At 45.0% G+C, this 24389-nt stretch overlaps 1 protein-coding gene across 1 annotated transcript; it reads left to right on the top strand.

Annotated features, from left to right (window-relative positions):
- Positions 1-10364: 10364 nt before the first annotated feature.
- On the top strand, positions 10365-21995 carry TP53INP1 (tumor protein p53 inducible nuclear protein 1). The gene is made up of 4 exons (XM_080611449.1): positions 10365-10416; positions 13436-13719; positions 14214-14562; positions 18569-21995. Exons 2-4 carry the CDS (start codon positions 13608-13610, stop codon positions 18816-18818), a joined length of 711 nt encoding a protein of 236 aa, XP_080467575.1. The 5' UTR covers positions 10365-10416; positions 13436-13607; the 3' UTR covers positions 18819-21995.
- Positions 21996-24389: the final 2394 nt, after the last annotated feature.

Here is a 24389-nt window from a genome sequence, read left to right as displayed (position 1 = left end):
ATACACACATAGATACCGTAATACACTGTATAAATAATTTTTGAAATCCACAGAAACACCCCATATATACTTGCATATATACCATGCTAAAATTAGGGTTGAACCTGCAAGCTAAGGCCATTTTGAAGTATTGATTTGCTTTGTTACTAATGCAGTGCCTGAGACCTAAGAACAGGAATGTCTTTTTTTATCCACCATGATCATCTCAGTCTCCACTGCTATAGACACTGTTTGATCTTCTCCTTGGAAGTACTTGGCTATGTTTTTTAATATATTGGGAATAATCTGTGTTACATTGAGAAATGCTGGACTCAGTATTTGCAAGAAACATCCGTGGCTAAAAAATAACAACCCAGAATTATGGTGTGTGGCTTTGTACTCTGCAAAGGCTAAGAGGCCTTTCAAAAATAATAGTAATTTGCAATTGGATGGAGTCTTACATCTGAAATCTAAGCACATCCAAGCATATGATGTGATTCATATTTCTTGGTGCTAAAGTTCTGTTGCTGATTCTTTTGGAACTCATCACAACAGAACAAAGATAGTGCTCACTATTTGAGGAAGCAGATGAATCAGTGGCAGAGCTGAAAGGAAACAAATGGATTGTTGGTGAGACTAAAAATGCCTCAGAGATGTGAACACTGTGTGTCTGCTGACTGCTGTTGTGCAGCAAAATTCAAGGAAGAGTTTTAAGCATGGCTAGCCACACAACAAAACACACTTTGGGCTGACAATTTAAGGAAGAAGCTGCCTTGCACACTGTAATTCCCACATGGGGTAAACCACAGATAAGCTACAGATGGAAAACCCCACTTATTTCACTGAACATTAACTGACAGTCATTACAAAGATAAATCCAGCATAGGAAAATAAATTATGGCACCAAGGTAAGTTCCTCCTAAACTCAGCCTGTAGTAGTTGATCAAGCAGACTTGCCTATGCCTTGTAGGGTGCCCATCATGCTAACATCACCACTGAAATAAAGAACAAAAAAATTGAGGGGTTAAGAACCATGGTAATAACCCATTAAACATCCAAAGCATGTAGGCATATCATAAATGTAACAAATGCATGTTCAATGCCATAGTAAAAAAATCACAGATCATTTCTCCTTTGAATGATAAGAACGTTTAACGTCTTAGGTGGGAGATGTGTATTTGGAAAGCCTCTATAGTCTCAGGGCAAAGAAGAAAACAGCAGAAAAGCATGATTCTTGATTGTACCAAGAGGTACAATAGGGTCTTCTATTACTGGATGCCAAAGGAGAGGACAGGTCCAGGCAAGAGCAGTGATAATATGCTGGACTTTTTCTAGCACAAGGAACAAATATGGATGAGGACAGACAATCCCAATGGAAAATATCTGATGAGTGCCTCTGGGCTCAGGAGAAAAATCGTTCATGTAATGACACAAGAAGAGGCATCTGTGTCTCTCCTGGCTGGCACTGTGGGCTGAGGCACCTGACACATTGCAGACCAAGCTAACGGTCCAGGTACTGTCACTGAAGGTGCTTTGGTAAAAAGCAGAGTTGTTCAGAACACAGAAATCTCTACTGGCTTCCAAGAGGATTTATACTGTGACAGAGTGGAGGAAAAGAGCTCAAACTGTGGCTAAAGCTTACCATTATTTTTTTAATCTGACTATGATTTACAATGGCGTCTCGCCAATGACAGTTCGAAGACAGAGTTATACCTGGTTTTGTTCTCAAACAATTAAAAACCTGCCCCTGGGAGCGCGAGCGACCAGGAGCGCGGCGAACAGGGCAGGCAAACAGGATGGGTCAAGGCAGTTTGCGCGGCAGTTTGCGCGGGCAGGCGAGCGGGATGGTGAGTGCTCGCCGTATGACCAGGGCCCGGTCTGGGAGCTCTGCTCTGGCTGCCCCAGCAGTGGCCAGCGTAGGCACCCAGACAGAGCCGATGAGAGGGGAGGCTGCAGTGCAGAGCTCAGAGTGGAGAGAGTGCCTGCACTGGTCTCCTGAGGGAACGGTGCCCAGGGGGCAGGGCTGCACTCAGTGCTCCCTGGTGGAGGTCCTCCTGCAGCAGGTGGCTGAGCTGCGGGATGCTGTCAATAGGCTGCGAGATGTCAGGGAAGCTGAGAGGAAGCAGGAATGCTTGCTCCAGGCCCAAACTGTGCAGGGGCCTCAAGCGTCCCCTGCAGCTCATGGCGGAGAGGAGGAGGCTGTCAACCCAGGAAGCTGGGAAATAGTAACAACAAAAAACAACAAAAAAAGGAGGAAGAGGACAATTAAAAGCAAGGGGCTTCCTCCTAAATCTGTTGTCCCCACCCAGAACCGCTTTGCTGTCCTGCAGGGGGCTAAGAAGGAAGGGCACTTGCACCAGAAACAACCGGCTGGTGCACTGGTAAAGAAGATCTCTACTGGTGCTGCCAGGAAAAAGAGGTGGGTCATAGTGGTAGGGGACTCTACTTTGAAAGAGACAGAAGCACTCATCTGTTGGTCTGACCCGGTCTCAAAGGAGGTGTGTTGCCTACCTGGGGCACAGATCAGGGATGTTGCAGAGAGGCTGCCTGCTCTAGTGAGACCCACGGACTATTACCCACTTCTAGTTATCCATGTGGGTGCTACTGATGTTGATAGCAGTAGCCTGGAGAACATAAAGAAGGACTACAGAGCCCTGGGAGAGGTGGTTAGGGGCTCTGGAGCTCAGATTGTCTTTTCATCAATTCTCCAGGATACAGGGGGAAACCTTAAAAAAGCCAGGAGGATTGGCCAAGTTAATAAGTGGTTAAAAGGATGGTGCCATAGCCAGGGGTTTGGGGGTTTTGAATACGGAACCCAAGTTAGTAGGCCAGGTCTACTGGGGGCTGGTGGAGCTGGTCTGACAAAGAAGGGGAAGAGTGGTTTTGGTAGGAGGCTTGCCAGGCTGGCCAAGGTTGCTTTAAACTAGATGTGTTGGGGGAGAGGGGCATCGTTCCATCCCAACACACCCAGTCAGTTGCCAGCACCTACAATAAATGCTCGGAGCGATGCAGAGATATTCCAGCCGCTCCAGCCAATGAGCCGGCTTCATTTGGAGCTCGGCTCAGATGCCTCTATACAAACGCCCATAGCATAGGGAACAAACAAGAGGAATTAGAGATGTGTGCAGGACTACGGGAGTATGATATAGTAGGCATCACAGAAACATGGTGGGATGGCTCCTACGACTGGAGTGTTGGAATGGAAGGTTACAGGCTCTTTAGAAAAGACAGGGCCGGCAGCCAGGGAGGGGGAGTTGCTATTTATGTTAGAGATAGGCTGGAGAGTATGGAACTCTGTCTGGGGATGGGTGAGCAGTCGACAGAGAGTTTGTGGGTCAGGGTTAAAGGGAGAGCAGCGATGGGAGACATTACTGTGGGGATCTGTTACAGACCGCCTGATCAAGAGGAATCTGTGGATGAAGTGCTCTACAGACAGATAGGAACAGCCTCACGCTCACAGGCCCTTGTTCTCATGGGGGACTTCAACCACCCTGACATCTGTTGGAGTGAAGGTACGGCCTGGCACAAGCAATCCAGGAGGTTTCTTGATCATGTGGAAGACAACTTCCTTCTGCCAGTAATAGAGGAGCCGACAAGGAGAGGTGCCATGCTTGACCTCGTGCTCACCAACAGGGAAGGGCTGGTTGGAAATGTGATGCTCCAGGGCAGCCTTGGATGCGGTGACCATGAGATGGTCGAATTTGAGATCCTTGGGACAGTGAGAAGAGCGTGCAGCAAGCTCACTGCCCTGGACTTCAAGAGAGCAGACCTTGGCCTCTTCAGGAGCCTGCTTAGTAAGGTTCCATGGGATACAGCCCTAGAGGGCAGGGGGGCCCAAGACTGCTGGTTGTTATTCAAGGATCACCTGCTCCAAGCTCAGGAGTGTTGCATCCCAACTAGAAGAAAGTGCAGCAGGAGGGCCAGGAGACCTCCTTGGATGGATAAGGAGCTGCTCAGGAAAATTCAAACAAAAAAAGAGGCTTACAGAAGGTGGAAGCAGGGACAGGCGGCCTGGGAAGAATATAGGGATGCTGTCCAGGAAGCTAGGGACCAGGTGAGGAAGGCTAAGGCCCAGTTAGAATTGAACTTGGCTAGGGATGTGAACGATAACAGGAAGGGATTCTATAGGTACATAGCGAATAAAAGAGACTAGGGACAATGTAGGCTGCCTTCGGAAGATATTGGGAGAACTGGCTACCCTGGAGTTGGAGAAGGCTGAGGTTCTTAATGACTTCTTTGCCTCGGTCTTCACTGGCAAAGTCTCTGACTGCACCACTCTAGTCTTGGAAGGCGAACGCAGGGACTGTGAGAATGAAGACCCTAGGCCCACTGTAGGAGAGGATCTGGTTAGAGACCATCTTAAAAACCTAAATGTACACAAGTCCATGGGACCTGACGAAATCCATCCATGGGTCCTGAAGGAGCTGGTGAATGAAGATGCTAAGCCACTGGCCATCATATTTGAAAAATCATGGGAGTCAGGTTAAGTTCCTGACAACTGGAAAAAGGGAAATATAACCCCCATTTTCAAGAAGGGGAAAATGGATGACCCGGGGAATTACAGACCAGTCAGTCTCACCTCTGTGCCTGGCAAACTCTTGTAGCAGATTCTCCTGGAAGGCATGCTAAGGCACATGAAAAACAAGGAGGTGGTTGGTGACAGCCAGCATGGCTTCACTAAGGGGAAATCCTGCCTGACCAATTTGGTGGCCTTCTATGATGGGGCTACGAAACTGATGGACAGGGGGAGAGCAGTTGACGTCATCTACCTGGACTTGTGCAAAGCGTTTGACACTGTCCCACACGACATCCTTGTCTTTAAATTGGAGAGACATCAATTTGATGGGTGGACCACTCGGTGGATAAAGAACTGGCTGGATGGCCGCACGCAAAGAGTTGTGGTCAATGGCTCGATGTCCGGCTGGAGACCGGTAACGAGTGGTGTCCCCCCAGGGATCGGTGTTGGGACCGGTCTTGTTCAACATCTTTGTCGGTGACATGGACAGTGGGATTGAGTGCGCCCTCAGCAAGTTTGCCGATGACATCAAGCTGTGTGGTTCGGTTGATACGCCGGAGGGAAGGGATGCCATCCAGAGGGACCTCGACACGCTTGTGAGGTGGGCTGATGCCAACCTTAGGAAGTTTAACCATGCCAAGTGCAAGGTCCTACACCTGGCTCAGAGCAATCCCAGGCACAGCTGCAGGTTGGGCAGAGAAGAGATTCAGAGCAGCCCTGCAGAGAAGGACTTGGGGGTGTTGATTGATGAGAAAATGAACATGAGCCGGCTTCAGTGTGCGCTCGCAGCCCAGAAAGCCAACCGTATCCTGGGCTGCATCAAGAGGAGTGTGACCAGCAGGTCAAAGGAGGTGATCCTGCCCCTCTACTCCGCTCTCGGGAGACCTCACTTGGAGTATTGTGTGCAGTTCTGGTGTCCTCAACATAAAAAGGACATGGAACTGTTGGAACAAGTGCAGAGGAGGGCCACGAGGATGATCAGGGGACTGGAGCACCTCCCGTAGGAAGACAGGCTGAGAAAGTTGGGGCTGTTCAGCCTGGAGAAGAGAAGGCTGCGTGGAGACCTCATAGCAGCCTTCCAGTATCTGAAGGGGGCCTACAAGGATGCTGGGGAGGGACTATTCATCAGGGACTGTAGTGACAGGACACGGGGTAACGGGTTCAAACTTAAACAGGGGAAGTTTAGATTGGATCTAAGGAAGAAATTCTTTACTGAGAGGGTGGTGAGGCACTGGAATGGGTTGCCCAGGGAGGTTGTGAATGCTCCATCATTGGTGGTGTTCAAGGCCAGGTTGGATGAGGCCTTGGGTGACATAGTTTAGTGTGAGGTGTCCCTGCCCATGGCAGGGGGATTGGAACTAGATGATCTTAAGGTCCTTTCCAACCCTAACTATTCTATGATTCTATGATTCTATAATATGAAAAGCAGGAATTGCATTTTGACAGCTTCTGAGGAAAAAGAGGGGTTTTTTTTCTAACAAGGACTCTTTGCTGAAAAGGACAACAGGTTGAATGTTTCAAGATAATAGTTCTTCCACAGAAAGCTGAATCCCTCAACTTTTTCAGTCTGGTTTGGAGGATCATATCCAGTAATGTCTGCCTCCTTGGATCTCACTCAGCCAAATCCTGAGGTTCCTAGTCATGTCAAAATTGGATTCTTGAATTTGCTGAGCTCATGCTCTGGAAATAAAGCATCAGGTCTCAAACACTTGTTTTGCATAAAAGTCTGGAAAGATCTGCTCTTACTCAAAATCTTAACTTGCTGTTTGGGAAAACAGCATTAGAAACTTGTGACTCACAGCAGGAACAATCCATCTGGTATCTTTAAGCCAATGTTGCAGAAACCTTTGCACTGACTAAAGTGAGGGGAAGAAGAGAAGAAAAGGAAGTGCCTGTTTTCATTGAGACCGATGTTTAAATCTAGAAGTCCACGTCAGAAAAGGGACTGACATTTGTGTGAGGACATAAATGTCAGACTGTGCTTTTTTAAGCTTGGGTCTGTTGAGACTGCTTGTGCTTTAAACAACAGGTTTCAAGCGCTTGTACCTAAATTTGGGCAGAAAAGCTTGGACTCTTTTGAACATCAGTTAGTATCTTTTCCATAGGAGGAAAAAAACCCCCAAAACCAAACCAAACAAAAGCCAAAACTATTTCATTGTGGTTAATCATAAACTTCAGATTACTTTTTAAATTATAACCCCCCACCATTTCTGCATATTGCATTGAGGAGGACAGACCAAGACCTATCTGACAGCGGTGATCTCGTTGAATCTCTTACCATGCAGCACTGGACTTCCTGCCACAGCCAGATGGAAGCCATGGGGCAGAAGGCATCAGACTTGGTCTTCATCACAGTTAGGTTCAGGACATCAGGTTTTAACCGAACATGAAACTGAAACTTTGGGTTTCAGTGACCTTACACCAATGACACACATATCAGCAAAGGTGAATGGTGTGGAGGTTCCTGTACAGATATGCCTGATTCATGCTGAGTGGAAACAGTGGATTTGTTTGTGTAAATCACTCAGAGTGATAGCAAGTGGTTTGCTACACATTGTTTGGAAAGAATTTGTATTTATCTTTGTCTGGAGGACCGATCTTCTCCAAAGTTTACTAGGAGATTATTTTTTCAGTCTGTGCAAGCTCTGTTTGGCATCATTCTCCCTCCTGCTATTCAGTGTTTCTAATGCAAAGATCTGCATTCTCACCTACTATTTAAACAGGCATGTCTGCAGAGTAGGGCCTCTTCAAGAGTCACAATGCATGGCAGTGCTTTGTTATAAGTTCAGTGTGCTCATTGTAACTCACAGGTCTTGTCGTAGGAAGGTCAGTGCTTCTGTACTCCATGGCTAGACATACATTGTGCCTGCTAAATGCTGCTGTAGTATTTCATCACAGTGGGAACCCAGACGATAGGTCATGCCTTGCATTAATGTGTAGGATGTTGAAAAATCAATACAGTTCAAATAACAGAAGACTGCTGCCCAGGGGCTTACTATCCCTGTGACACTCAGCACTCTGGATGCACAGGGAGACTTGCAGGCACAGCAATGGCTGTGCCATTAAGCTGCCACTGAGCACACAGTACAACAGACTCTCCGCTAACTCCTACCAGTAATTCAGAATTGTGCAAGGGCACACATTGTTGGAAACACAAATGGTTCCCTTGCTCCAGAGATCTCTTCATCTTCTTTTTGACCTGTAATACAAATCTAAAAGTCAAAATCCTCAAGGGAAGGCCAGTCTCTGAGTCAGCCTTGGTGTCCAGCAAACCCCAGACCAAAGTGACTGCATTTCTTTTGCTGTCTGAGGGCCTGATGTAACAACCGTTAGAATCAATAGGAAGGCTAATTGATTTGAAAGACCTTGGATAAAGCAGCTAAGGCCACAACCTGCACCACTGCAATCACAAGAAAATTTGTCGTTGACCTCAGTGAGTGCATGATGAAACACCCTCTTGGTCAGCAGGTATTTAAGTCCACACATGTAATTTATTTAATTTTAAACCATTCATATGCCTAAGTACTTGTCAGATCTGGAACAAAAGCATGCTGGTTCCCAGGGGTAGAGGAGTAGCTTTTAGATCTGCCCCTCTCCTGCCAACAGTGATGCACTTTGGAGGAAAAAGTAAGCAAGTCCATTGTTTCCACCATTTTGTAATGACAGGGAATTAAGGCATAAGGTAAGTGAAATAAAGAGGAATGCAATCAACAGCACAACAGAAATCGATGCCACAGAAAGAGAAGAGCTTCTATCCCTTTAATTCCTTCTCAGGGGACTTTAAAAAGTATAAAGACTGGCTTTTTAACTTCATTAGGAGGCTGTGACTCAAATACAACCCGAGCCATCCGAGGCCTTGCCTACACTGGAAAAGTACATTATGTTAATTGATTAACACGTAGTGCTTAATATAACAGTCAATATAAACAAAGACTACTATGTTTAACACTGGTTGTTGTTGTTGACCCAAGCTAACACAGCTGCCAAACATGACAGTTCTTGTCTGCACTAATTGCTTTGTATCGCCTTAATTAACGTGTTCTAACACAGTGTAATTCTGCAATACAGAGAAATCCTTTGGGGCATTTATTCTGTACATTTAATTTTCTGTCTCGCCTATCTTGAATTCGCAGACGTGCTGCCTCTGCCATCTCCCAGCCCCCTCCAGCCGTGGGGCCACTATCACTGAAAATCAAAAAGACTTCGTAGGCTCTTTTATGAGTTGCTTCAACTTATAAACTGAAAGTTCAATCAGACATTCAATCAGTTTACACCCCCTGATAGTGCCGGCTATGTATCTCATCATTCAGGAAGGGTCAGCTCAGCCTAAAAAAGTATCACCAAATACCAGACATTCGAAAGGCTTTGCAAAAATACTGCAAGTTTTTCAACCGAGTTACACAGCCTGTTCCCAACCACAGGAAGCCACTTTGCAGCGTTCCCCTGAAATGTACTTTCCCCATTTTGTTTTACATAGAAAAGCTTTGTCCTTACAAGAAGGGAGCGGAAAAAAAAAGTGTACAAAAGAAGATGTTATTAAACACTGAGGATGAAAGGTCAAGAAGTTTATCTGGACTCCCACAGCTACAACACATTCAGGCTGTTCACCTTGTATTTTAGTAGAAAATGTTATTGCCTGTTACAAATCATGTTACTCAGCACTACTGAAATCATGAAAATTCCTAAATTGTTAAGATGTGTTGCATGTAAACTGCTGTTTGGCTATACAGCACCCATTTGTTTCAGCATCTTCCAGAGGACACAGATACTTTCCCAAACAGCATTTGCTGCAGTCAGAAGCAACAATATTAACACTGTGATGTATTCATAGTTATATTAAGTGACTGAAGGTGTGCAGCATGGCTACACCAGCTCTTCTGGACTGTAATTTCACTGCCTGGAAATTCCTTCCTTATTAGCTGCTCATCACTCCAAAGAGTGCTGCATTTATGTTCATTGTTCATTGCCTCTTGTCTTTTCCTTAAAGAAAAACAGGGAGTGGATGGGGTAAGTGACCTAATGCACAAGTCTTCTAGGACTTCAGATGTCTGACTTGGAATCTTTACAGGTCAACTAACAGGCTTCAGCCTACTGGACCTGCAGTCCTGAGTCCAGCTCTAGAGAGCGAACACAAGAAGGACATGGACTTGTTGGAGTGAGTCCAGAGGAGGCCACAAGGATGATCAGAGGAGCTGCAACACTTTACTTACGAAGAAGGGTGAGAGAGTTGGGGTTGTTCAGCCTGGAGAAGAGAAGACTCCGAGGAGACCTTAGAGCACCTTCCAGTGCCTAAAGGGGGCCTAGAAGAAATCTGGAGAGGGACTTTTTACAAGGGTATGTAGGGATAGGACAAGGGGGTAATGGGTTTAAACTGGAAGAGGGCAGATGTACATTAGATGCTAGGAAGAAGCTCTTTACTATGAGGGTGGTGAGGCCCTGGCACAGGGTGCCCAGAGAAGCTGTGGCTGCCCCATCCCTGGCAATGTTCAAGGCCTGGTGGGATGGGGCTTGGAGCAACCTGGTCTAGTGGAAGGTGTCCCTGCCCATGGCAGGCCGTTGGAACTGGATGATCTTTGCAGATCCCTCTCTACTCAAACCCCTCCATAAGTCAAGATGGTGCCTATTGAATTACTAATTAATTTCCATGTTTAACTACAGCATTAATAAGTGGTTTACCTACTCCAGTCCCGGTGCTCCCAAGCCGGTAGCGGTGAGGGGCGGGGTGGGCGGCCCGGGCCACGCCTCTCCGCGTGCCTTCCCGCCCGTCACGTGCGTTAGCGACAGCCGCCGGCGGCGCCGATTGGCGGAGGGGCGGGGCCAGCGCGGCCGGTCCGTCAGCTGCGCGCCGCGGCTCTCACAACAAAGGGCTCCGCGGGTCGTGCAGTGTTCGTGGGTGAGGAGACCGGAGCAGTGTGGTGCAGGTGGGTTTGGCTTTGGCTTTGCGGGATCGGGGCTAAGGTTGGGCATGGTGCCGGTGTCCCGGCTCATCACAATGGGATGTAGTGGTGTTCTGTGGTCTGAGCGCCCGGGGGAGGCGGTGGAAAGCAGCATCAGCGGTGGGGTTCCCGTCTGCGCGGCTTCCATCCTGGCTTGTCTCTCCTTGGGTAGCTCCGAGGCCGGGAGCGTTTCCCCGTTTTCCTAGCCGGTAATCACGTCCCCCGCCCAGCGGCGGGGCTGGGCTCTGGAGCTCGGATGGGTGACCCGTTGACTCCGCCGAAAGCGGCTTGTGGGAGCCTCCTGGCGGTATGAACCGGCTGCGGGGAAGGCACCGGGCGGTCCGGCAGCCAGGAACTGCAGCGGAGGCCTTAGGGAGTGTCTTATTTTCGTTTCTTTTTTTCCTTGGCATGCGCCCCATCTCCTCTGCTGGGGCAGAAAGAAAAAAGTGGTTTTGAGTGATTTTTTTTTAGTGCAACGTTATATTGACGTGCATTGGATGGGTTACCTCTAACAGCCTTTTCATCCCGACTGTGGCTGAGTCAGCTGTTTCTGGTCCCATCTTCTCTTGCAGCTGATCGTTCCTGTCTAACAGCCTGCGTACCTCTCTTTGGGCCTCTGCCTCGTTTGCCTCCCCTTGATAACAGCGTTCCTGCTTGGCCCTCGTCTCGCTTGTGCAATAGCATGCAAGTGTGGCACTGCTAAGGGCACTTGTCCAAAAGGATGTGGGAACATCAACCAGTTTCTAAATTATTCAGATGGGGTTTATGGATTCTCCTTGGAGTGGGGGAAGGAGGAGATTGGACAAACTGCTTGTGATCTACAGAAAGACATTTATGGGTCAAGCTGTGGTTTGTTTAGCTTATGTTCCCAGGAACAATTCCACTATAGGGAATTGTGGAACAGGAACAGCGGTCTCTCACTTGTTAGAGGTTAATTATTTCATGTTGCTATGATGCCTGTGGAGCCTTAATATAGGAGTGTGAGCTCTTGTCTTGTTCCATTCTATGCACAGAACAAAAAAGCAGCTTCTGCCTGAAGGTGATTTCCAGCCTTGACCTAAGAAAGAGGTATTGCCAGCACTGGTCAGCAGTTATGCCATGGCTTGATAGTCAGCCTAAGGAAAAACTGAACTTTTTTGTTCCTAGGCATAGTGCCAAAAGAGAGATGCGGATAGATGTGGAAGGTAACTGGAAAGCTGTAGGCTTTAAGCTTCCACTTAAGAGTCCGTATCCTTATCCATGGCAAGTTCTGACTGTAACTGAGGCTCTCAAGCCTTCTCAAGAAGATGCTTGGGAGCACTGTGGGCATTTGGTGTTTCCTTGGGTAACCCACCCAGGGCTTAGCAACCTTAATGGTTAAAAGCATTTCCTGCTAGTAACCACTGAAAATTGAACTTCAGTGCAGCTAAAAGCCACTTCTGCTTGCTGTGAATGTAGAAGAAGGGAATAAATGTTTGCCTCTTTCTTCACATAATTGACTATTGTCAATTTTTTCCTTCTCTTTTTTGAGCCCGTTTTTTAAACTTTATCATTTTTCTTTATACTTCTGATCTTTCTTGTGGCTGTCTTAGAGATCCCAGATGGCTCACGTTCAAGTGTGGTCCTGAAAAGGCAGCCTTTAATCTCTACTGCATCTGAGCCAGTTGTTCCTAGTCTTGTATTATCCTGTTGAAGAACTAGAGTGCGTAACTTCCTCAGTTACACTGTACCTTTTCACATTGCTTCTGAAGACTACTCTAAATGCTACCCCTATCCTTTTGTGCTGTTTGAGTGAGGAGGTAGCTTGTAAATGTCTACAGAGCAGTAATGTGTGGAGCAGGTGCTTGTCTTTGCATTGAACAAGTAGGTAATGGGGTCTGGTGAACTGGGGTAATGTGATGTAGGAGGTCAAAATGATCCTTTGGTGTAGCCTGAGAATTATAGGATGAAGCAGGGTGTACTGGCCTTTAATATTCTTTATGAGTTATATTTTAGCTGGGTTTGTCTAGTGTAGTGTGTCTTACTCCTTTTCTGAATGCAGACATTCATGCCCTCTTGCATGTGTATCTTCTTCCCTATTTAATTATTAAGCAGGTATTTAATGTGTAATAATTCTGACATGCTGTGATAATTCAAATATTGCTATAATGGAATTGTAGTTAGATCGGTGAATATTTTTCATGTACAGTGCTTACTTTTTCAGCTGCTTTAATGGCTTCTATTTATTGGCTCATGCATAAATATTCAAAGGCTGTAAGCATGCAGATCTGCATGCTTGAATATTCAGCTTCTTGTACTGATGGGATTTTTGATCTTAACTGCCAAATGTGGAGTTCAGGCTTACGGTGACTAATTACATGTAGATAATTAAGTATACGAGTTACTTTTGCCTCTTATTTAGGCTTACCACACATGACTAGTTGGGCACTTGCAGTGAAAATGATCGCACTGGTAACCACGTGATGTACTTTGAACAGTACACTACTCAACGAAGGTGGGACATGCCTTCCTACTGTGTTAACTTGTAGGCAGTATCCCTGAACTGTGTGAGATGGGAGAGAAGAAACACTGCCTTGGGCACCTCTGGGAGCCCTCACAGGAGTCCCTGGACAAGGTGTGGGGCCATGTCAATGGAGGAGATGCGTTGTCTAGAGCAGAAAGCAGGTGCCCTTCACATCCCTCTGACCGTGAGGAAGACAGGCAGGGAGCTGAGGTAGCACCTATGCAGTGAGCATATAGCATATAGTCCTCTCCTCCCATAACAGAAGGTGGGAACTGAAACCTAAGCAGACCTTTGCTCAGGGAGGAGAATCAAGAGGAAGGTGCTCAGCTCCAAGGACAGACCTAGGCTTTTCCTGTATCAATCTGGGGAGGGAATGGTGAATGCCAGTGAGGCTGCCTTCCTCTTAGGCAAAAATGCTTACTGGTACCTCAGGCTGCACTAACAAGAGGGTTTTTAGTTTATTCCCTAGGGATGTTACCTATTGCTTTGTCATTAAGACCCTTGTCATTGTTTTTTTTGCAGGTTTCACATAAGCTGTTTACCAGACATGCCTCTGCATGTCCTGTACCTAAGCTGATAAAGCATCTATGCACTTTAATCTCAAGTCTATGCCACTCTGCTAGTACAGTGTGAGCTGTGCCTTGAACCTTGGATATAGAGACCTACCAGCCAAAGTCTTGTTCCTGCCTTAGTAATGTTCCAGAGGTTAAATAACATGCTCATGGGAGAGATTGATAGCTTGTCCAGCCAAGAGCCAGAGTTCAGTGAGAAAGAAGATGACGAGTGGATTCTGGTTGACTTTATAGGTAAGATGTCTGGCAAATGTAAGCTCTGCCTTTGTTCTGCTCTGGCTATTACTTGTTTTACTTCCTTATAAAGACACCAGTAGCTTGGGAGAAACTTTACCTGCATAAAATGAGTGTGGATTAGTGTAGGGTGTCCTCCAACCAAATGTACTACAACATGTTATGTAAACTGATGAGAAATTATGTCAGGTTTATAAGCATGACACAGGTTTCAGCAGAGCCACTTGTACAGGTAAAATATATTTGACTTATTATGCAATTGTATTGCTTTGCTGATAACAGTTGTGTTGCATGTCTGGCATGGCTTATCAGGGAGCAACCTTTGCCCCTCCCCTGGCTTCTAAAAATACAAAAACTTATGTATGTGCTAATAGGGGTTTGTTTCTGTTTCTCTGTTTTTTCTGTATCCCATTGCTGACCTTGTGCAACCATGTTGTTATCAACCTCCTGCGGTCAACAACCTCCATGGGTTCCTCTGCACTGACTAATGGCAGACACTTGCACTAACTGCTCCACGGAGGAAGTGGATGTCGCTGAAGCATCCGATGCAGATGGCTCACCTGCCTTCTCTTGTTTACCGTCTCCCTTGGAACACTTTCCAGAGGCCAGCGAGTCTTGCTTCATCCAGTTTGAGTCGTGCCCCATGGAAGAGAGCTGGTTTATTACCCCTCCCCCATGTTTTACTGCAGGTGGATTGACCACTATCAAAGTGGAAACCAGTCCAATGGAGAACCTCCTCATCGAGCATCCCAGCATGTCTGTGTATGCTGTCCACAATACCTGTCATAGCCTTAATGAGGCTGGGTGTGGAGATGAGGAGTTTCACAGCCCAGGTAGTCCCAGGTATGTCCAACTTCACTTGCAGGGAGCTCTGTTGCTGAAAATATCTGGTTTCTACTTGATCAGCTTAGACACTTAATACTGAATTTTCCAGCTTATTTCCAAGCAGGTGAATAAAGCATGAATGCTACACAAGGTGGGTAGGAGGGTCAGGGCTGCCTGCCTGCTTAGAAAAATGTTACACAAGATGACCGTGTCAGGATTTGGTTGCGTTTGCTGTTTTGACACTGCAAGGAATATTTAGGGAGCCTGGTTATTCCCTGGCAGAATATACTTTGGTCCTGTTGAAACTGGTGGCAGTTAAAACTCATCACATGGATTTGGAAGCACCTTGCCCTCTTCCTGGCTATGTGTGTTTTTCAGAACTTTACACAACAGTCCCTCCTGAGATGGAAAATATTACTTTAATTATCCTGACAGGGGAGTCTGGTTTGGGTTGGGTTGTTTTGGTTTTTTTTGTTCTTCAACCTAGTGGTAGATTAGGACAGGATTAAGTTTTCCTACAGGTTGCTTGTGGAACAAAGCAAACTGAAATACTCTGCAAAACTTGCTCCCCTTGAGGTAGAAATGTGTGCTGCAAACTTCTGCTTTTAGTGAGGTAAGAAGTTGTGCTTATTTGGGTCCTAAAAGTCTGGCCATGGGGAATTATTGCAGAGGCATGTTTGCCATGCACTGCTTCTCTGCTGTCAACTGTCCAGGATATGCAGCTATACAAGTACAGCATACATAGATATATACAAATAGAGTGTTTCTTTACTTTATGACTCCACACTTGGCCATGTGTTCATTGATTTGGAAATAATTGGGCATTTTATGATTTTGTGGTTAATAACAAAGACTGACTTTTTGTCCCATCTGATGCTTACCCTTAGAAACAATTAAAAAATAAATTGTAGTATACTAAGCTTTGTTCTGCAGGAGAAAATGAGTGTAGTGCTAGAGCCACTGTAGGCAGATGCCCATTGACTTTTCTGATCAGCTCCTTGCTGTATTTGAAGTTTGTACTTCAAAGAAACAGGTGACTTTGAGATGACATGCTGATGTATAGTATTGAAGTATAGTGCTGATACCATTCACTTTAAAATGGGGATTTGTATAGTTATTTGGGGATGGCAGTTTGTGGTGTTAGGCATCAAGGGTCAAGCTTAACTTAAACTGGAGAAGTTATGAGTACAAAGCACCGTTTAAAAGGAGGGTCTGAAGGAATCTGCAAATGCACTGTAAGCTGTGAGGCTTACCCTGGTGAAAGACAGTAGTTTGCAGTGAATAGTTGAATACTGACTTCTCAGTGACTTGATCTGGGGATAATGGTATAAATCTTTTTGGAGAAGATGCTGTCTTACATTATACAGTACAGTCAACCTGCTTTAACATGTGGGGAAGCTAAAGGTGTGATGAACTTAACTGGTGTGTGATAAGTTTCTTCACACTGAAGTCTGTGCTGTTGCTTCATCAGAGGATCTAGGCTTTTGTATGCATTATTTTGGGGGGCAGAACTGGGACGAGACTTAAGTCTAAAGCTGAGGTAGACTACAGAAACTGGGAACATCAATTACACTGATAATGCAGTAAGTTTCAAAAGCTGTTTTGAAGTCTCTAGTGGTTTAATGGTTGGCCATTTAACATTGTAGGGCCAAGAAAAGCTGCTTAAGGCACACTGGCACAGTAAGTACTACTGTTTTGGGACAGTGCTTTTTGTTTGATCAGGCTGCTAGCAACGCTGCTTCCTCTAGAGCCTTGTCTGCCAAAACAATACTGGTTTTAGGACTAACCTTTGTGCCAAATGATGTTACTTGATCAAGCCTAACTACATCTGCTTTAACAAGCCAAAATGCTAAGTGCAGAAAAAAGTAATTAAATATTAATTGGGATGGGGTCTGAAGCCTTTGTCTTGCGAGGTCTGGCTCTATAGTGCAACTAGCAGGACCTGTATCCTTTCTAGCAAAATAGATGTTGGGTGTGCAGCAGTGAATGTATGTAGCAGCAGTCTGGCTTTAGGTACAGCTCCTCTAAACTTATATTTTGATAGTATTGATGGAGTAGTACAGTAACAGGCTCATTAGGCCTATTTTCTCAGGGCTCACTAGTGCCAGGCTACCAAAGGCAACCACTAAGATAGCAAAATGCCGTGTTTTGGAAGAGCATGTGGCCTTTTAGCTAATTCAAACCACCTCTGCTATCCCAGTTCCACTTGAAGATGACAAGTAGAAGAGTGTTGCTTTGCAAACTGGTGCTGGGAGGGCATTTGATAAGAGCGCAAAAAGTTTAAATATCTTCAACCAGCAATTTTAAACCAGTTTTTCCTCCACAAAAGGAGGAAATCTATTTTTTCCTTTTAAATTCCTTTCAAAGAAAAAGCATGTTTTATAAACTCCCCCGTGTTCTTCAGTTTAGTCATATTTTTCCATGACAAACAACACCACTTTGTATTAGCAGCTGATGCTCTTTGGTAGTTAATAACATGCAGCAAGGGCATGCTTAGGAAATAAAGGATGATTTCCTGTGTGTCACATCTGTTCTATCTTTCTCATCCTAATACGTTTGGTGTGGTTTCCTAGCTCTTGAAGCTCTCCCCAGAAAGGCTTCACTTGGAGTTGTACTTCCAGCACTGATGAAAGTTAAACTGGTGTAATCTGCACAGAAAGTACTGACAAGGCATTGTGAATTGATTTGTGCTGTGTTATTTGCTCACTTCCTGCTTCATATTCCAAGTGTTAGGTTTAGGACGATATCCAGTGAACGAACAGAAGGAAACCAGCATGTCACACATGGCTCTTCTGGAGTCTGTAGGCTTAAGTTAATGTCAAGTTACCTAAGGAGCCAAAAGCAAGTGGATTTGGGTGTTTAAAATTGTAGAATCATAGAATAGAAGAGCTGACAAAGAGTATTTAGCTCCAGTGTAGGAGCTGGGGAAGCAGAAGAGCTCACTTCTCTGCCAGGCACCTGCAGCCACTCAAGAGCAAGGCTATAAGGGTGTACCATGGGCCTGGCAGACCAGAGATACCATATGATAATTGAAAGTTAAGCTCTTCCAAAAGAAACTCTAGAGTAGTCATGCTAGAGCTGACAAGCAAACTTCCCAAGAGACCTCTTGCTCATGCCTTAGCAAGCTCCTGGTCTTGTAGGCATCTTTTCTGGGCACCACTGAGTTGACAGCTAGTCACTGTGTCCTGGGTGGGGAGAGAGAAGAAGGCAAGCAACTCTGGTGCTACTGGTCTCACACCAGTGTGGAGCTCAGACTTCAGATTTGCTTTGCTTTTTAAAACTGCCAGGCTATCTTTAGCTTTTCTTGGGAAGTTTCAGGAAACACCAGTGATTGTTCTGTCAAGTAGGGAAGTCCTTTCTCAGTATGTCAGTCCCTGCTTGCATAGGCTGCTGGTTTGTTTTTCACTAGTGCATGATGGAGGAAGGGTTTGCCAAAACTGCTGACTTTCTGCTCATGAAATCTGAAGGGCTGGTTGAGGAGCCATCCTTCTGAGTTATTTCCTCTGTGTGTCACAACTGGTCTATCTTTCCCATTCCTCTGCACAAACATTGTTTGGATTTTTTTGTGTGGCTGGCAATCCAAACACACTTTTATTGGTGTGCTTCTGTTTTCAGGCTGAACCACATATGTTCAAGATGACTTTTGTTAAACTTCGCCTAGTGAGCAACTCTAAGTCTTCTAAAGCTGGAGCAGTGTGACACACATTGCCTTACATTTCTGATCTATGCTGCATTCTGGGCTTAGGGAGGTGGGGTGGGGAAGGAAGGGTTCAGTGGTATGAGACACCAGAAGTCCAAAGGCTATTGTGGTGCCCTCACACGAAAAGTGAGTTAGCAGCACTACACGTTGCTTACCAGTGTGGCTTTCCTGGCTTGACCTTGCCTCAGCCCAAATCTCTGTCAGGTAGAATAAGAGTGCCCCTTTGAAATGCTGGATGTTGATGTCCCTGTTCTGCCCTGTATGGTTTGCATGTCTTTCCAATGCTCCTCAGTAATGGCTGATACCTGCTTGTTACATTTCTAGACTGGAAGCCCGAAATGAAGCGGGGCAGCGTGTTCACTGCTACATCACAGCTCTTGCTACTCATCCAACTTTTCTGGAAAAAACCAAGAGCTTTCGTCCTAGGCACTGGATAAAAGAACATAATGAAAGACATTATCTCAACAGAAATGGTCTCCGTCGCCAAAACCTCACCAGGGATTGCCACTCTCGGCAAATCAAGCACAACGGACTGTTTGTTCACCAGCCTTGCCAGCGTCAGTTCAATTACTGATGGCTCTTGTGGTTTTAATCTATGGTCTAATTGTTTTTTAGGTTACTCTTGTTTCCATGCATAGGTAAGTGTGGTCAACCCAAAGCTGATCGTCAATCCCTCAAACACAATTGTAACTAGAGTTGCATTCTTTTGAAATGATACCTAAACTTCCAAACATCTTGCAGCAAGTCCTGAACATTGATGTTATATGTCAACGTCTTGGAAGCCTATCACTAAGGTAGTTTGTGTGCTGTTTTATAAACTATGATGTGTAGACGGGTTCTTAGTTGGTCTTTTAAAGACACTTAACTGAGATGGAAATCAGTTACATTTTACGTTAATCAAAGTGGAGTTAGAAAATTGGAGGTTAGGTGTATTCTTTAATGACCAGAACTTGACAGCTTGTGTATCTGTCTGTATTCAGCATATATGATTACTTTCTAACAAAGGCATACTATAGCTGCCAGTGGGCAGCTATGCTGAACTGTTACAAGAAGGACGTTTAATGTAAATTGCCTAGTACCTACTTGTGTTAGTGGAGTCTGTGTAGGTGTGTTGGGTACTTGATATGGGTATCAGAAAGGGTTAAATGTCCCCCCCTAATATTGTTGCAGTAGGATATGGCACTGGTGTTACAGATGTAGTACCTCACAGGGGAGTGGAAGGAAAAGTGGGCCTATGGGTTAAGTGCAGATGCACAACACAGAGCTGAACTGGGTTTTACTTGGTGCAGTTTGGCTTCTTATTCCCTTTCTCTTATACTTCCTGTCTTTAAAAGATGTATTTCACCTATCCCATTTCATTTAATCTCTAGTCTACTTAGAGGAAAAGGATGGTGTACCAACTTCTTTTAATCCCATCAGTAGCTGACTGCTCTTTAAAGAAGTCAGGCTGATGGATAGCTATTTCTGAGCTGCTTATTGCTGTTAAATTGTCTCATATTTAGAGTAGCTCAAAAGCAGCTAGAAGGAAGGTCTTACTAGTTCAAATTTTCTCCCTTTCTCTCTCTAAAAATGAAGTCCAAGTTAATTGTGACTGGAAATGAAGGGCAATGTGTGGCAGGGATAAGAGGATGCTGAAAAACAGTCTTACAGAGCTAAACACAGAGATAACAGGGTGTATAAAAATGGAGATAGATAGGCAGTGTTATTCCCTTAGCCCATTGGGGCAGAAGAACTGGATAGCAATTCCATGGGCAACAGGAAAGAAAAGCCATTCAAAACTAACAAGTAATTTTCTTAAGAACACTGTACAACATGTTTTGGAAGTTGGCAGGCGCTTGAAAAACCCAGAACACAAAGTTCACCTGTTTAATACACACTCTTTGTTAACAGCAGCCATGTGGCATGCCGAGCCCTGATAAATCAATCTGGGAAGTAGACTAAATGCCTATGTAGGTGAGGAAGCAGAAATCTGCATTGAAAAAAGAGAGGAAATATCAGTAGGTTTATCCCCCTTTCTGTCAGTACTTACTGGTGACTTACTGGTTTTAACTTGTGTTTAGTGCCTAGGGCATTAAAGTGTTAACATTACATTCAGCAATGTCTTCCAGTAGTCCTTATACAGAAGTTAGTATAAGGAGTCATGTGAGGAGTCCTTAAAATTAGATCGTTAATGTGAATTATTCTAGACCTATGAAGTATTTTAAATTCAGCCAAATGCTTGTAATTCATTGAAGCCAAACCCCAACAACTTGGATTGGCCTTGATGTAACGGTACTGTTGCACATTCTGCAGCTGGAATTGTTGTGGAACGTGCTTAGTATACAGGAAATAGCACTCATAACCTCTGTTTCACTGCAGATGTGCTGCTTCACTGAGGTTAGTTAAGATTGTTGCAAGGGGATGCTAACAGATAGTTAAGTGTGTAAAAGCAATAGGTGCTTTCCTGGATACACTAGTCTCCTTTATTTTATTTTTTTTCTAAGATACTTTAAATTCACACACACAGTGAAAGAAAACAGAATTGGTCACATCATAAGTTTCCAAAATAGGGATTTTTGTTAGTGTTTTCAGCAGTATGTGCCTGTGTCTATACAGCAGTTCTTTTGTGGTCCAAACACTCTGGTTTGCAAATAGCTGTAGTTTCACCAGTCTCTCACCTGTTCACGAATACTCTTACTTGCCTCAGATTGTCTGCTTTTATCACTCCAGCTTTTTGCCCAGTTTAAACTTCCTTCTCACTGCCAGCTTCCTAGCTCAGGAAAATTCCTCTCTTTCCTGTATTTTTTTTTTTTTCTTTGTATAAAAGTAACTACTTTCCTTCAGCTTTAATTTTCTTAAAGTGAAATGAAGGAAGATGGAGTGTCCACCTCCCTGTGTTAGAAGGAGTTAAGTAATCCTTTAACTCTTGACAGGGAGATGGCAGTTGAGAGTATAAGGCTCCCAGGCATTACAGTGAGAGCCTTGGACTGTTCTTCTCAGTAGGCAAGTAAATGCAACTTTAGACTGCTCCTAGAATTGGGAGATACTGATCTTTTTATACTACATTGCTAGATGACTTTCTGGTGATGAAAACCTATATCTTTCAGGATATAAACTATTTTGTTGCACAAAGCTGTGCTTCTCAATTTGTAATATTAGACACCATATTATTGTGTGAGATAGTACTGCATCAATGGCTTTTTGTTAATGTGGTTTACGTATTTATGTTGGTCTAGCCCTGTTTTGTGCCTGGAGCTACTGGGCAAATAGATTTGTTTTGGTTTTCTGTTTTAATAACAAGCTGTGTGGCTTCTTATGGTTTTTTGACTTGTATTAAAGTGTGTGTTCTTGTAAAAAGTGGAGGCCTTGCACTGTCTTAAACTGATTGATATTCATGAATCTTGCTGAAACTGTATTTTCATATGTATTGGTCAATAGACAGATTTGCATTTTAAACTGTGCCTTCTACACAGCAAACTTGAAGATTCAAAAGGGACATTTCAGTTAGGATTAATACTGTACATCAGTCTATGCATATATGGCAGCTTCTCTCCAGAGCCACTTCTCTATTTGTAGCAGTCCTTTTGATATGGAAGAATGTCTAGCTCTTATTTTTAATAGTTATAACACAAGCTGAAAAACAAGAAGATACAGCACTTTGCCAAAAAGTAGCATTGCTTAACCAGTGTGTATTTACTAAAGTGATCTTCTGTATTTTGTTTTCATAGCGCGTTCTGCACATTGTGGGAAACATGATCTTAACTCAATAAAAAATGGCCTATTAAAAATTGTCAGTCTTTTCTTTTATGTTGCGTGTCAGTCAGAACCGAAAGGCCTGAGCACCTTGTTCAGGTGTGGTAGGTACAAGTGCTGAGTATACTGAGTATACAAGTATTGACTATACAGCTACAAGCTAGAGAACACTTTGCCTGTAGCACAGAAGTTCTCAAAGAATCAGTGTGCATTGCTGATCAAGCAATGATGTTTAAGTAGTGTTCCACACTTCTGCCAGCTGCTGTGTTTCCTGATCCACATGCAGAAGTGCCACAGGTGAACAGATAAAAACACATTGCCACTTCAAGTGTGCAAGGGCTAAGGGGAAGCTTCTTGCTTAACTAGACTGAACTTCTCTTGTTTCAACTCATACTCATTGTCTGTCATCCTCTGGCCGTGCACCACCACGAAACGTTAACGTTCAAGAGGTGGAGGCAGGGACTGGTAACCTGTGAGGAACATAAGCATCCTATGCAAATGTTCAGGGATGTGTTTAGGGCAGTCAATTCCAAGCTGCCTGTAGCTGAGCCTGGCAGGGGGTATGGAGGACAAGAGGCAATCCCCAGGCATATCAGCTGCAAAAAGATGATCAGAGGAAATGCGGGCCTGCTGCTAAATGGGGCAGGAGTTCTCATGACAAAGGGACAGAGAGAAGGCTGAAGTACTCAGTCTTGTTTGCCTGGGTCTCTACTGGTGAGACCAACCTTTGGGAACTGCAGGCCCAGGAGGCCAGCGGGAAAGGCTAGAGCAAGGACTATGAACCCTTAGTTAAGAAAGATGAAGTTAAATGCTTAGAGATGGAGCATACCCAGATCTATGGGACACATTCATGGCTGGTGAAGGAGCTGGTTGATGTTACTGTGAAGTTGTTCTCAATTATCTTAAAGGTTATAGCAATGGGCAGGATTCCTGAGGGGTGGAAGAAAGCAAATGCCCTTCCTATCTGCAAAGGACAAGAAGAAGAGGGGGAACTAAAAGACAGTTGACCTCACCTTGGTCTCTGGGAAGGTGATGGAGCAAATAGTTCTGGAAACCATTTCCAAGGGTGAACAAGAAGGTGACGAGGAGTAGCCAGAATGGATTTATGCAGGGGAAAACATGCATGATAGCCTTCTACAATTAGACGACTGGCTCAGTGGTTGAGGGGAGAGCAGTGGATGTTGTTTGTCTTGACTTAAGCAAGGCTTTTAAGTGTCCCCCATAGCGTCCCCCAAACTGATGAGTTATAGACCATGTAAGTAGATGGTGTACAGGTGCATTGAGAACTGGCTGAACTGCTGTGTTCAAAGGGTTGTGATCAGTGGCACGAAGCCCAGCTGAAGGCCAGTTGCTTCTGGTGTACCCTATCAATATTGGATCTTGCACTGCTAAAAACCTTCATTAATGACCTGCGTCATGGTGCAGAGTGCACAATCAGCAAGCTTGCAGGAGGTAGTAGAAGTTCTTTATATACCAAAGGGCTGTGCTGCCATTCAGGAGGACTTTGACAGACTGCAGAAATGGGCTGACAGGAACTGCATGGAGTTCAGCGAGAGGAAATACAGAGTCTTGCACCTGGAGGGAAAAATAACCCCAGGCACCAGGCAAACTGGCTGGAAAGTGCCTTGGCGGAAAAGGCCTTGGGGGTCCTGGAGGACACCAAGTTTACCATGAGCCATCAGTGCACCCTTGTGGCCTCGAAAACTAAAAGCTTCCTGGGCTGCATCAGACAGTGTTGCCAGCACGTGGAGGGAAGGTAATCCTTCCCCTCTGCTCTGCGCTGCTGAGACATGTGGATGCTGTGTCCACTGCTGAGCTCCCCAGTATGAGAGAGATGTGGAAATACTGGAGTCTATCCAGCAAGAGGCCAGGGAGATGGTAATGGGACTGAAGACTGAAATAATGGGGAGAGGCGAGGAGCTGTGAGTTTTTAGGCTGGAGAAGAAAAGGCTCAGGAATGGGGGCTGGATCTTGTCAAAGTGTATAAACACCTGACAAGGGTAGTAAAGAAGACAGAGCCAGACTCTTCCTATAGTGCTGCCCAGTGAAAGGACAAAAGGCAACGGGTGCAAGCTGAAATATCGGGAATTTCACTTCCATGTAAGAAATAGGCTCAGTGGCCTTCTGGTTGTTCTTTTGGCTTTTTCTGGAACTATGTGATTTCTTTTCCCTCCAGTTATCAGGGTCCCTTGTTCTCTGTAGCTTTTCAAAGATAATAGAGGGTGACCTTGCAAGGACATCACCCAGCTCTCTCAGCACATTGGATGCAGGCTGCTGGGCCCCATGGACTTGTATGGGCTGAGCTGTTGCAAGTAGTCTCTGACTTGATTCTCACCCATGGAACAAACTGAGCGACAAAATGGTCTATTTAACTGACAGCGATGAAAAGGAATTTGTGCAACAAAGCATCCAT

Source organism: Psittacula echo (assembly GCF_963264785.1).
Source record: "Psittacula echo genome assembly, chromosome: 2".
Lineage (NCBI taxonomy): Eukaryota > Metazoa > Chordata > Aves > Psittaciformes > Psittacidae > Psittacula > Psittacula echo.
The sequence above is the reverse complement of the archived record's forward strand: the minus strand, read 5'-3'. Positions and strand labels throughout refer to the sequence as shown.